The sequence below is a fragment of the Poecilia reticulata genome, chromosome 5 (assembly GCF_904066995.2).
Source record: "Poecilia reticulata chromosome 5, P_reticulata-male-v2, whole genome shotgun sequence".
Classification (NCBI taxonomy): Eukaryota; Metazoa; Chordata; class Actinopteri; order Cyprinodontiformes; family Poeciliidae; genus Poecilia; species Poecilia reticulata.
This window is the reverse complement of record NC_088834.1, coordinates 3,957,838-3,970,693: the sequence shown is the minus strand read 5'-3', so window position 1 is coordinate 3,970,693 and position 12,856 is coordinate 3,957,838. Positions and strand designations below refer to the sequence as shown.

General features: G+C 38.5%; 1 protein-coding gene across 2 annotated transcripts; it reads left to right on the top strand.

The window, feature by feature from the left end:
• The first annotated feature begins 2,485 nt into the window (after nucleotides 1–2,485).
• Nucleotides 2,486–11,878, top strand: ssuh2.1 (ssu-2 homolog, tandem duplicate 1). 2 transcript variants are annotated; one of them, XR_014087500.1, is made up of 13 exons: nucleotides 2,486–2,583; nucleotides 5,567–5,656; nucleotides 6,360–6,452; nucleotides 7,613–7,703; nucleotides 7,775–7,904; nucleotides 8,538–8,598; nucleotides 8,807–8,931; nucleotides 9,245–9,307; nucleotides 9,555–9,634; nucleotides 10,676–10,768; nucleotides 10,857–10,996; nucleotides 11,099–11,206; nucleotides 11,476–11,611. XR_014087500.1 is itself a non-coding variant. In XM_008408871.3 (13 exons), the coding sequence occupies exons 1-13, from the start codon at nucleotides 2,559–2,561 to the stop codon at nucleotides 11,608–11,610; spliced, it is 1,200 nt and encodes a 399-aa protein (XP_008407093.1). In that variant the 5' UTR covers nucleotides 2,486–2,558; the 3' UTR covers nucleotides 11,611–11,878. The 2 variants fall into 2 exon arrangements, 1 of the variants encoding a protein (XP_008407093.1); XM_008408871.3 differs by having other exon boundaries at nucleotides 10,857–10,962; nucleotides 11,476–11,878.
• Nucleotides 11,879–12,856: the final 978 nt, after the last annotated feature.

Here is a 12,856-nt window from a genome sequence, read left to right as displayed (position 1 = left end):
GACTGACTCAGAGTTTAGTTTAGGAATTCAAATGCTAATATACTTTATTAATGAAATGTTATTGTTACAGATTTTAATTTAAAATTCAGTCATTGTAGATTTTGATGGCTGTTGGCAGGAAAGATTTCCTGTTCGGTCTGTATTACAGCGAAGTTGAAGAAGCCTCTGACTGAAGATGCTTTTTCTACGACAGTCTCATGAAGAGGATGCTCATAATTTTCTTTATTTTATGTGAAATCCTTCTTTGCACGTTGGTTTTAATTAGTTTTTTCTTCATCTGCTTGGTCATTTTGCTCCTGTTGGCTCAGTCTTTTGGTGAATTTCTCTCAGTTCAATCTTCTTTTATTCTATTTCCTCTTTTCAGTATTTGTTTTCTCATTCATCGAAATTATATCTGGGTTTTTATTCTCGGGTTTAATTTTTGCATAGATCTTTTCTCAGTGTTCGGAGAACAGTTTTATGATTAAAATCGATATAACGCTCTTCTAAAACCCTGTTATTGAATTTAAACATCATTCCAGACTAATTTATTCATTAACACGAGAAAAACATCTGAACTATGCAAAGCAACTCTAAAAGATACAAATGACATGCAAATAAGATGTGAATGGATACAAAGAAAAGACTAAAGAGAGAAAACGATCAGCAGTAGGAACTAAAGTGGTGGAAAATCAGAGAAGAGACCCAGTTCTGGTTCTTACGGAAGACGATTAGGGCCACCGAAAAAAAAAAAAAAAGAATTCTGACTTTAATCTCAGAACTTTAAAGTCAGAATTTTTTTTTTTACTTTAAAATCAGAATTCTGAGATTAAAGTCAGAATTCTTTTTTTTTTTTCGGTAGCCCTAATCCTCTTTTGTTGGTTCTACCTACAACAAGAATTGGCCAAAATAAATCACTAAAATTGAATAAATTACAAAAATCATTAACAAAATAACAAAGTAAAAATAAATAAAAAATAAATAAAGGATAAATTGAGAAAACTTCTATTTGCAGCCAATAAAACATTTTTTACAGTTTTATGCATTTGTGCATTTTTCTCTGTGCAGGTTTTTTTCTTTTGTTTTGTATTAATTTCATAATATGAAACGTTTTAAAAAAGGTAAGTTCTTCTAGATTTATGGACAATTTCTGAAACATTCTGTAATTATTATTTTACAAGTCCTAAAAATAGACTAATTTCTGGATGATTTCCTGCATCGGTGCATAAAACACAACTGATTAAGTTGCAGTAGCCTCGCCTGGCCTGAAGGTGGCAATGTAGAGCCTCCAGAATGTAAAATATGTTTTATTATTTAGGAAAGCAAATGGATCCAGTTCAGCTGCTGCTCTGATATCTGTTTGTTTTTTTCTCAACAACAGATGAATAGGAGAACAAAAAACAGGAGGAGATGTAAATATATAATTATTTTACATCAGGAAATGAGAAGAACCCAATTTTATTGATCTAAAATATGAATATGACTTTAACATATCCAAATACGTGATCAATCTCACATGAAGAGCCATGAATGTTGGAAAAATGCTCGCTTTAAAAGCTTCAGCAGGCGAGACATAGACAACTGTAATCATTTTAAACAACAAAATAGCATAATTAATTAGCACTTAATTATGTTTTCATGTTTCCCAGATTACTGACTAGAATTTTATGATATAACTTTAAATGTTTCAACGTCACATTAATAATTTCAGAGTCAGAAAAAAACAACAAAGAGCCTCAGCTGAAGATATTTTCTTGTGACTTCTGGAATCACACAGGGCAGAAGACCTGCCAGAAAAAAATATTTTTCATAAAAACAGATTAATATTAAAGGTTTCTCACAAAACTTCTGTTCATCTGCTGAATTTTATCTTTATTTATGCCTTGATATATTTTCCTCCGTTATAAAACACTTTTTCTCTTTATTTACTTCACAATAATAATATGTAGAAATATCTTCATCTTCAGGATGAACTTATTGTAAAATGAGTAATAAACAGGTTAACGTGTGTTTACAGTTCAGGTTATATATCCCACAGGGCATCGCGTCAGTGAACGCGTCACCACATTTTAGAGCAGAGCTCCCCCTGGTGGCGCTATAGCGTTAGCACTAGATTTATGAATAGATTAGGACGCAACAGGAATCCAGAACCATAAAAAACAAACATTCAGTCCACGGACAGTTGCTTTACTCTAAAGATTGGATGCAAATAATCTATTTATTTAGGCTTGTTTTTACATCATTGAGCTTTATTTCTACGGTTTTATTCTGAAGATGTAAAATGTGAAGCTTTTTGGTTGACTTTTGTTTTTAAATGTGTTTCACACATACATTTCACATTTATATTATTTTATCTCTACATTTTAAAGATGACTTTCTTCTCCGTTGAAGAACACATTTATTGTTTTTAATTCAACATTATTATTGTTATAATTTATTTTATGTACCTTGCTGCTGTCAAAAAGTTTTGTTGTGAAAGTCCTGACCGGAAGTAGTGTGATATTGCGGCAGCTTTACTTTTTGTTGTTTCCAGGTTCGCGGAGTTTTATTTGCGTTCTGGGCAGGTCCGGGTGAGGAATATGGACGAGATGGACGGAGAGCTCGGTGAGTTTCAATTATTTTAACAGCGAACTTTTAAATATGCAACTTTTTCAACAAGTTTTTCACATTTCGCTGTGATGCTTCTTTTTTCTTCTTCTTCTTCCGAACTGAACTGGGTCAGAACATTTAGTCCGTTTACTCTGATATTTTTGTTCTGAAAAAGTTTCCTTAAAAAGTTGTCTGAGCAGAAAAGGCTTCCAGAGTTTAACTGGAAACAGCAGAAAACAGAAACAAAGTTCACAAAAGTTCTGCTGAGTTACAGAACCAGTAGAATAAAACAAACCCAAGGTTCTGAGCTACAGAACCAGTTCAGGTTTTGAGTTAAAGATCCAGTAGAATAGGAGCCCAGGTTCTGCTTTCAGCATCCAATCGGAGTCAGATTACTGAATGTAAACTGCAAAGATGTGTAATTAATTCCGTTAAATGACTGTATCTGTAGATAATTATGTATGGAGCTCCAGCAGTGCCACATTTCATGATGAAGTCATGAATGATTAAGTTATGAAATTAATCATTTTGACGTATCATTTATTATATACATCCAAAAACAATCATAACATAGTTAATATACAATTAGCAAAAATTGTTAACGAAATAATTATTTGATATTTTAAGTTTTTTTCTTTTGCTATGTCAACTCTACCACTCAAATTGTTTTATTTTCATTTGATACGGATGGAAATAATTATTGATTAATTCATGTGTTATACTGTGATGCTTTTGGCTCCAGATAACTGTGGATCAACAATGAAACCTATAGAGAGTCTTAGCATTTCACTTTTGGTTGCTCTAAAACAAAAGGATTAAATGGATTTTAAGGACATTTCCATGTTTTCTTTCAATTTAAGAAAAGGAAACTTCTCAGGTTTCTTTGTTTTATTAAATTCTGTTCAATTTGGTGTAATGCAATTAAATTCACTTCATTCAGAAATGTTCCAATTATTTAAATGCTGTTTGTTTCTACTGATTGTGTCGTTCCCCTCGGAGGTGGACTAGAACCCCTTCAGTTTTATGAAATTAGATCAAAGTATTTCAGAGAAATCTGGGAAATATTTTTAATAGATGTAAAATCTGGAGTTCAGTTTTCATCCCAGCAGGATAATCTTTGTGTGTTTTTTGTTTTATTACCATACATGTGTTCATTTTTTACAGCGCAGATCCTCTGGTCAGCTGAGGAGTGTGACTGGACCGATTTACTCCAGGTCTTATCTTTACTGTCAGCTACCAATAAAAGCTTCAAACTTTTCACTTTAAACCTTAACGAATTTACTCTTTTGTCAGACCAACACATGCAGTTCCTAACTCTAAACTTGAAGGAAAATTATCCTTTTTTTAAAAAAACAATATTTAGTAGAAATTAAAATCTGAAACGTGTGGCTTGTATCTTCTAAGTCAACTTCCCGCAGATTAGAACGTATACAGACTGAACATTTTCTCCATTCTTCTTCATAAAGCGCCTAAACTCTGTCTGGATGTTCAGGCTGGCTCTCCTGCTGGAAGCTGAACCCAGTCTCAATCGCTAACTGGTTTTCCTCCTGCTCTGTCCATCCTGCCATGGCATGATGCTGCCACCACCATGCTTTACCATGAGGGTAGTGTGTTCAGGGAGATGTGAAGGGTTAGTTTCCCTTCACACACATAACACTTTGTAAGTTTTGTTTTGGTCCATCCATCGTCCATACCAGTGTTTTTCAAAGTGGGGCGAGGGGCTACGTGGGGGTCACAGAAAGTTTGAGAAAAGATGAGAAAAACATGCAAAAATAAATAAATAATGTCATAATAACTTTTGTTTGTTTTTCAATCGTTTTAAAAATATAAATTATAAGTTAAGACTAATTGCTTTCTGGTGCTCATTTCTGATTGGCTGCCAGTCAAATTCATCAAGCTACGTTGCTTGTCAAGCTAACTTAGCAAGCAAGAAATGGAAAAGTTTCTGACAAGAAAGAAAAGAAACTGTTGTAGAAAACCATAGGAACTCTGGGAATAAAATTAATTTGACGTGATTAATATTAAGTATTACATATTTTGTTATAATCAAAGCAGGAAATTGTGATGAAAATTTATATTATTATCTGATAAAAAAAAGTCACAAAAAAATCATCTGATAATCAGAGTTTCCCCCAATCTATTATAAGCCTGGCGGGCCACCAGGCTCTACTTGCCAAAAAGTTGATGTTTATTTACATATTTTGCAGCATTATTTATGAATCTGCAAGCAGGCTCTGGGGCTGAGCTCCTGTAATCAGTGGTCTTTGTTCTCACGCTCCCTCGCTGATTGTTTGGAGGTTTTCTGCTAATGACTCCATCTCTCCCTGCTTCCTGCTCTCCGTCCATCTGGGCCCAGATTGCCAAGGGAAACACCTTCTCGCTGATATTTTTACCCTCAGCCAGAAGTATTGTTTACAGTCTCCGACTCCGCTTGTATTTTTATCCGCCAATAGAGCTGGAGCAACGCGATCAGCTGGAGAATGCGCGTATTCTCCGGTGTGGGTGAGACGTAATGATCCTGTTATGTAGAACCAGATTAAATAAACCTAACCCAGATGGTTTAGACGCGACATAAACATGCAGTTTCAGGCTCCAGTGTGTGAAAGTTCTGATCCAGTCAGATTTTCTTTTGTTGCTGATTAAATTTCAGTTCCAGCTTGGGAATGCTTTATTATCTTCATAAATAACTGAAGAAATTTATTATATGTGGAGAGAAAAACTAAGTTGGGCATCTAGTTCCCCATTTCTGGGTGTGGCTCCATGGTAATCAAACCAAAACATTCAAAGGTAGAGAAATATCTGCAGAGATCAGATCATTTCTCTCTTTTAAACACCTGGAGACAAAGACGGGAGTCATTTCAACACCAAAGAGTTTCATCCATCCATCCGGCAGCAGATTGAGTCTTTATGTCACAGATCTTGTTCATAACTTCAGGTCCTTTTTAACAAAGTTACCTATTAAAACTTGAATTTCTCTCCATGACTCTTCCTGTTTCAGGCTCATTTGATCCCAGCACACCTGATGAGGGCCCATCGCCTTCTGGATGGCCGGGGGACATGGATGGATACCAGGACCAAGAAGGAGGAGGTGAGCCTGAGCGCTAGCTTTGCAGCACCATGTTGTGAGTGGCAAACTAATCTTGGCTGTAAGCTGGTTCTGATCCAAATGAACCAGGTCCATTATGTTTATTTAGCAGTGATGCTAGCACCCAGAAAGGGTTGCTGCTGCTGCTGCTGCTGCTGCTGCTGGAAGGAGAGCGAGAGAAAGTATTCTTCCTGTGTAATTTTAAGACGTTTTATCACCTCAAAGGCTCGTGTGAAACTTTTGTTTTATTTGTGAAAGTTCAATAAGAAGCCATATTTGTACATTCACAAATGACACACTAAATATTCTGCTTCTAGTGTTACATAATCTAATCCATGTTTGGAAAGTCTACATATTGAAGTTTTTACACTAGAGCAAATTAAAATGTTGAAGGTTGTAAAAATTAGGTGAACTCACCCTTTAACCAACTTCAGCTCTGTCATATTCATTATATTTATGCTTAGTATTGTGATGGATTACAATAATCTCTCAAAAAAAAAAAACACGTCAATGCATCTGATGTATGTACCTTACAGATATTGCATGCCAACCATTTTTGAAAAAAGTACAAATTGGGGATGACCAGCCTAGCCATGCTAGTTGTTAGCCAATGAAAAGCTAACGGAGCAGAGAAGAGTCTATTCATGAGCTTCAGAAGAGGAAAAACACCATGAAGTAAATCCATTTTCACCTTATTGTGTTTCAGACTCATTTGATCCAAACATACCTGAAGAGGGACCATCAGCGCCCCCTCCTGGATGGCTGGAGGACATAGATGGATACCAAGGGCATAAAGGAGGTGAGAGAAACAGCGAGAGCGAGAAGAGAGCTGTTATGTTCCTGCTGAACCTAATGTGCAACTGAAGAGTCTCATGGTGCAACAACATTACACATGTTCACATATCTGCCCCTCACAATATGGCGGAAGCTGACATACGACCAAAGTTATTAAAGTTAACAAAAACTAACGAAATAATGAAAACTGAAATTGAGAAAACCTTTTCCTTAACTGAAATAAGTAAAAGCAGTAATTAGTTGGGAAATTTTTTAACTAACTGGAGTTATATTATGCGTTTATAAAACTAGGTAACGCATACTGAAATTATACATATAACATTCTATGTTTTTGTGTTTATGAATCTGTTTATTAACCTTTCAAACTGATGGAAAATTAATTTTTTTTGCCCCCAAACACGTTGTTCTGTCAGTTTTTGGCAAATTACGGCATTCCATCATGGCAGCGTTTACTACGTCTGCAAAATGGCGACAGCAAAATTTGGGAGAAAACGCCAGAGTCCGTTGGTTGTTCAACAATAATTAAATACATTTACTGAAAATGGTATCTTCTGCTGAATATTCATCACCCAATTGATTCATACATAATCACAATACCACACTTTAATCTTTCTGAAAAATTTAAAAGGATGAAAAAACTAAAAACAACTCTACTTTTAGTATCTGATAAAACAAATGCACAGTTTTGGTTACTAAACATTGAAAACATACTTATTTACAAAATAAGCAAACCGAACCTTGTGCCTCTATGAAGAGGGCTGCTAATAACAAGCTACATTTGATCAACTCCGCTGCAACTTTTCTTCTTTTTTTGTTGTTAAGTTGCTTTTAATTAATAAACCGGAAGCTGTATTTTCAAAATAAAAGCATCAGACATAAAATCAGAAGTTAATCATATAAAACAAAGTAAATCCATAAAAAGAGATACAGACAAATAAAGAGCTTAACTTTGGGTTATTTACAACTATAACTAATAAAAACTAAACACTATTTAACTATTAATAACTAATAAAAAACAGAAAACACTATAAAAATTAACTGAAATAAACTAAATTAGATAAACAAAAGCTAAACTACAGTGAAAACCCCATTACAAACCTGCATGAGGCCTGACCTCCTGTCTGTCTGAGTGTGAACGTGGGTCCACTTCCTGTCTCCCTGCAGGTCCAGAGGACGACGAGCCGCTGTACCCCCCACCCCCCGCCTACAACCCCCAGCCTGAGGTCAACAGGAGCACCTCGGTCCCCACCATCCGGTAAGATCGGGCCGGTCTGGGTCTGACAGCGGCTCCAGATAGGGCTAACCCGTCCTTCGGTTTGTCCCCAGAGTCCCGTCCATATCGGAGGACATGGCCCGAGACGCTTTGCTCAGGTTTGTCGAGTCCAAATGGAAGTACAGCTCTAAACCGGCCCGGAACCTCACTTTCAAGGACCTGAAGCCCGTCACCGTCTACCGGGTCAGAACCCAACTTCTGTCTGCCGCAGCAGCCTCTGACCTGGCTGCTTGATGCTAGGAAAGGAATATTTTTCTCCAAATTATTTTTTATGTTGACTATATTGTGACTGCATGGTGTGAGACACATAATCTGAGAAAAGTTGAACTCCTCTGCCTTCACCCAGTCCAAACCAATCAGAGCCAGGGGGCGGATCTTAGCGCTGTCAATCATAATCTGTTAGCAACTGCTAATAGATCCTATTGTAAATAAATGCTAAAGTTAGTTACCTTAGCCAATGATGACAGTATTTTGTTTTCAAACTAAATACTTAACCCCAAATTATGTATATATTTTGCTAACTAAATATTTAATTTCTGAACTAAATATTTAATTTTCAAACTAAATATTTAGTTTATTCCAAGCTAGATATTTAGCTCTAGAGAGCGCTAAATATTTAGCTTGCTCACTAAATATGTAGGTTCTAGCTAAATATTTAGTTGAAATGCAAAATAGTTTGCTGATAAGCAGCAAAACCCAACTTTTATTTTGATATTCCACTTCCTCTTATCAGCAAGCCAATTTGCATTTCGCTAAATATTTAGCTTGAACCTAAAGGTTATCGTCTTCATCCATTTTCTCGTCTTCCTCCCTCAGTATCGACTGGAGACGTACACTGAGACCAGAACCAGCGCCTGGCAGTTGGAGCCCTACAACGGTAAACCTTCTCTACTAACCAGAACCAGTTCAGGTCCACTCAGGATTCCTCAGTGGACCTCTACAGGAGACTGGTTGGAACCTCCTGCAGAGGTCTGTGTTACAGCAGCTCTGAAGATGCCTCTGACTGACTCTGGTAATCTCATAAAGAGTATTAGCAGCGTTATGAAGCACCTTTCTTTCCGTGTCTGTGCGTGGTTCTGGACCAGGCCAGGCGGTGGACGGCCCCCAGTACGGGGCGAGCCCCCCACCGTGGGACATCCCGGTGTCGCCGCCGCAGATGTACTCCAACAGGGTGGAGAAGATCCGAGTGCCACACTCGTCCTTCGTGAAGGTCCGACCAGGGTTATAATAGTTTGGGGTTTTTCATTATTGTTTAGTTCTATTCTGTTTTGCCTAATTCAGTTAGTTTTAATTAAAATTTTTATTAGCTAAATGTTTAGTTTTTATAATCATAGTAGTTGTTTAAATTTTTTTACACTTTGGTTAAATTTTTGAGGTGCAGAATTTAAATACTTTAAAGTATTGTGATTATAATTGAGTAATAAAAAATACTATTTTCCAGAAAGGGTTATGGTGTCTTGTGACTCCGCCCCCTACCTGGCCCGGCAGTCGCTCTCTAACAGCCAGGTGTGTTTGTTTTTCAGGTGTGCCATAAATGCCATGGCTGTGGGAGGACGCGCTGCAGCGGCTGCTTCGGCCGAGGAATGGTGAGCCGGAACCTTCATCTCATAGTTTCTTATTTAACATAAACACCACAACTGCGAAATTTAGTTTTTTTTTAACATTAATGGAACATCAACAAATTTCCATTTGTATTGTCATATGTATAAATAACATATAATATATGGTTCTGTATTTATCGGACCGGTTCAGACGTTGGTTCCGATATATCGTGCATCTTCTGCTGAAAATGGATCGACTTTAACAAACTCCATCTTTCTCTTTGTTTCTCAGAAACGCTGCAGCTTCTGCCACGGTAACGGGCGGGCCAGAAAAAAACGCTGCACTTCCTGTCACGGCCGAGGCCGCCGCAGGTGAAAATGCTTCTTTATGCTTTAACTTCCTGCTGAGGGGTTTAGCTCAAACTGCAGAGTTTAGATTACACATCACCATGACAACAGAGCAGGCCAGACCTCATCACCATGACAACAGAGCAGGCCAGACCTCATCACCATGGCAACAGAGCAGGCCAGACCTCATCACCATGACGACAGAGCAGGCCAGACCTCATCACCATGACAACAGAGCAAGTTAGACCTCTTCACCATGACGACAGAGCAAGTTAGACCTCATCACCATGACAACAGAGCAAGTTAGACCTCTTCACCATGACGACAGAGCAGGCCAGACCTCATCACCATGACAACAGAGCAAGTTAGACCTCTTCACCATGGCAACAGAGCAAGTTAGACCTCATCACCATGACGACAGAGCAAGTTAGACCTCATCACCATGACGACAGAGCATGCCAGACCTCATCACCATGGCAACAGAGCAGGCCGGACCTCTTCACCATGACAACAGAGCATGCCAGACCTCATTACCATGGCAACAGAGCATGCCAGACCTCATTACCATGGCAACAGAGCAGGCCGGACCTCATCACCATGACAGCAGAGCAGGTCAGACCTCATCACCATGGCAACAGAGCAGGCCGGACCTCTGGTATCAACTGCTGCAGCAGAATTAGAACCAGCAGCTGAAAGAGTCTTAACAAGTTGTTCTGTTCTGATTATGTTCTGGTTCTAGTTCTGGTTGCTGTTCAGTTGTGGCTCTGGTTCTGTTCTGGTTCTGTTCTGGCTGTCGTTCCTGTTGTTATTCTTGTTTTTGTTCTGGTTCTGTTCTGATTCTGTTCTGGTTCTAGTTCTGGTTGCTGTTCAGTTGTGGCTCTGGTTCTGGTTCTGTTCTGGTTCTGTTCTGGCTGTCGTTCCTGTTGTTATTCTTGTTTTTGTTCTTATTCTGTTCTGATTCCATTCTGGTTCTGTTCTGGTTTCAGTTCTTTTCTGGTTCTGGTTCTGGTCCTCCTATCTCCCACCCGCTTCGTTCTCCAGGTGACTCCATGTTTGTTTCTCCAGGTGTGTCAGTTGCCGTGGAGACGGCTACAAGACCTGCTCTGTTTGCCACGGCGCCCAGAAGCTGCTGCACTTCATCCAGCTCACGGTCACATGGTGGGCTAGCTGAACACTCGCTCTCCTCTGACCCGGTTCCGACCCGTTCGGACCTCACCGTGTCCATATTTTGTTGCCGTGTTTCCAGGAAAAACAACGTGAGCTGCTTCATCCCGGACCGCCAGCCGGACTTCCCAGACAGGAAGTTTGAGAAGGTGTCAGGCGACCCATTCTTCATCGACGAGAACGTTCTGGTGAGACGAGCCGGTTCCGCCAGGTCCAAACTCTGTCAGTTGAACGCTAACATTAAAGGGTTTTAGAATATCAAAGAGCTCAAGAACATCAAAGTGGTAAAACATGTAACGTGTTACCATGGTGACCTCTCTCCAGGTGTATCCAATCCACGGCTTCCCTGACCAGGAGATCTGCGACGTTTCAGCCAAGCTGATCAACGATCACCTGTATCGCTTCACCTCCACCAGCCGCATCCTCCAGCAGGTACACACCTACCTTCTGATACTTTCAGGACTGCTGGGGCTCAGAGAGTTCATAAAAAAGTAAGTGCACCCTTTTGAGCGGAAGATGAGCATCGACATCCCATTTATCACTTTTACTGGTGTATAAAAATTATTTAAATCAACAAACAACTCTCAGCCACTGCGGGAAACCCTGAAGCTACCTCTCTAAGGTCATTGCTGATGTCTTATCACTATGGTATTGCATTACCAGACATTGCATGACCTCCTGACCTCTGTGTCCCTCCGTAGCGTCAGACCATTGAGCTGGTGCCCCTCACTCACGCCTTTTACTCGTACGGCGGGAAGGACTACAGCTTCTACGTATACGGGACAGAGAACAAGGTCTTCACTTCCAAGTATCCCACCGCCTGCAGCATTTTATGAGCTCAGCATGCAGAAAAGCACACACAGATATACCCAGATCACTGCTGACCTCTGACCCCACACTGTACATACACATTTTTATCTGTGATTAAAAGAGTTATGGAAAGCTTTAAACATGCTGCATCATGTTGGACCTTCAAGGTCGAATTAGAAAATGAAAAACTTTCATCAGTTCTTTTAGACACCTCCAGGTGTTTAGCAGAAAACTTTGTGCTGAAATGATTTTTAAAAGACAATCTAATAGTTTGGTTGGTTGCAACAGGAGGATTATTTCCACTAAAATATGGATATAAATCTGAGGAGAACCAGAGGAAGCAGGTTCTTCAGACTGCAGAGGGTCAGTTTGGGTCAGATGGAGGAAAATAGCTCTAATGGGTCATAAAAACCAAACCTGAACAGAACCTAGACACGTGGGGGCCAAGCATAACTCCCCCTACTGGAACCCTGAGGTATTACCAGCAGATTAAACTAGATCAAATGATCACATTAAAGATCAGATTAAGAAAAGTTTATTCTTCGCAATATTTTTGACATTTATTATTTATATCAGTTTAAAATTAACTAAAAGGGGTCACTTTTACAGGAAAAGCTAATTTATAATTTATCAATGAAATTTTTTGTGTATTTCAATGATTTTAGAAAATATTGAAGAGGCAACATTTTTTATTTAAAATTAGAGGACACATCTATTAATGAATCACAACCACCAAATGTAGAAAACAACCAGGTAGTAATGTGAAATATTAATCTATTAAAATTTCTTATATTTCATGCGACTGCACACAATTTTTCCTCTTCTTCAAATATTTTCTGTTTTTGAGATTTTCTTCTGACTGTGATGAAATATAAACTCCTTTATATCAGCGACAGAGCCAGAATTTGTTGGTTTAATTTAAAGCAGGGCTTTGACTAGGACAGACAAATTAATTAAAGACTGCTCCATGATCTGTCTGTGCTCAGAACTTTCCCTTTTAGTTTTATTTTCCTAATTTTTTCTTTTACGTTCTGATTAATGAGTAAACTACAGTCATTTTTGTTAATAATAGATGGTGTAAAACAACATTGTTAAACATTGTTTTACACCAACTATAATATCGTTAGTTTGTGTCATGATGAACAAATACTGAAAGCTCCTCAATTCAAACCTTTTCTCTGGTTTTTAATTTTATTTTGCACCTTTATTAGTTCAGTAGCTACTTGGCGTCTCGGTCCGTCTCTCCATCTTATCCAAAGGAAATATTTTCAT